The following is a 933-nucleotide window of genomic DNA, read 5'->3' as shown; positions in this document are numbered from 1 at the left end:
GGCGCCCAGCCCCTGCCTCGGCCGAGAGGAAGGTCAAGGAGTTTTTCCGCTCATGCTTGGACCGGGCTGAGATTGACCGGCTGGGCCCGCGGCCCATGCTGGAGGTCATCGGGGAGTGTGGTGGCTGGGACGCCCCTCCGAGCCGTGGGGACCTCAACGAGCTGCTCTACAAGACGCAGGGGGTCTACAGTGCTGCTGTGCTCTTCTCCCTCACCGTCAGCCTGGACGAGAGGAACACCTCCCGCTACGTCATCCGGGTGAGGGCACCCTGCCCCTGGGCCCGTCCCCCCCCCCCAGTGACAACATCCTTGTTGCAGTGGCACTGGGTGCCTGCCCAGTGTATGGGTTTGGCCGCAACGGGCGGCCGGGCTGGGGACAGCCCCTGTCCCTGGGGACCCCCCCCCCACCTCCCTATTGTCGTACCCTTGGTGTCAGGCTGCCCTGGGGTGAGGGTGGCACCTCCAGGATGGGGGGGGGGATGTGGCCGGGGTGACATGGCCAGAGGGGTGTACAGAGCGAGGTGGTGCTGACCCACCTGGGTGCTGGGGACAACCCAGCAGGGCACCAGGGTCTCCAGAGTGCCAGCCTCTGAGCCCCTCACCTTGGCATCCTGGCTGTCACCTGCACATGGGGGCCAGACCCTAGAAGGTGACAGGGGGATGCCCACTGGCCCCACAGCACCCGGCCAGGGTGCCAGGGCAGTTTCCTATGCCTTTATCAGCCTTCCTTACCCCTGCCAGCCCCTGTCCTGTGCCAGTGGGGCAAGGGTGGGCTTTGTTGGGGGTGCCCAAGCCTCAAGCCCCTTTGGTGGGTGCGGGAGTGTAGTGGTGGGCATGGGGGGGACGCAGCAATGGCACGGTGGGGACGCCAGGGTGGGCACGGTGGTGGGCGTGGGGGGGGAGCACAGTGGATGGCACAGCAGTGGCACGGTGG

The 933-nt window shown here is 67.6% G+C and overlaps 1 protein-coding gene across 1 annotated transcript in view; it reads left to right on the top strand.

Moving 5' to 3' along the window:
• The window catches only part of ECEL1 (endothelin converting enzyme like 1), an 8,416-nt gene that overhangs the window by 767 nt on the left and 6,716 nt on the right, over positions 1-933 (top strand). Inside the window, 1 exon segment of the mRNA XM_009634376.1 lies at positions 10-257. Coding sequence (XP_009632671.1) covers positions 10-257 — 248 coding nt within the window.

The sequence above is a fragment of the Egretta garzetta genome, unplaced genomic scaffold (assembly GCF_000687185.1).
Source record: "Egretta garzetta isolate BGI_Z169 unplaced genomic scaffold, ASM68718v1 scaffold172, whole genome shotgun sequence".
NCBI classification, from domain to species: domain Eukaryota; kingdom Metazoa; phylum Chordata; class Aves; order Pelecaniformes; family Ardeidae; genus Egretta; species Egretta garzetta.
This window is presented reverse-complemented; position numbering and strand designations above follow the sequence as displayed.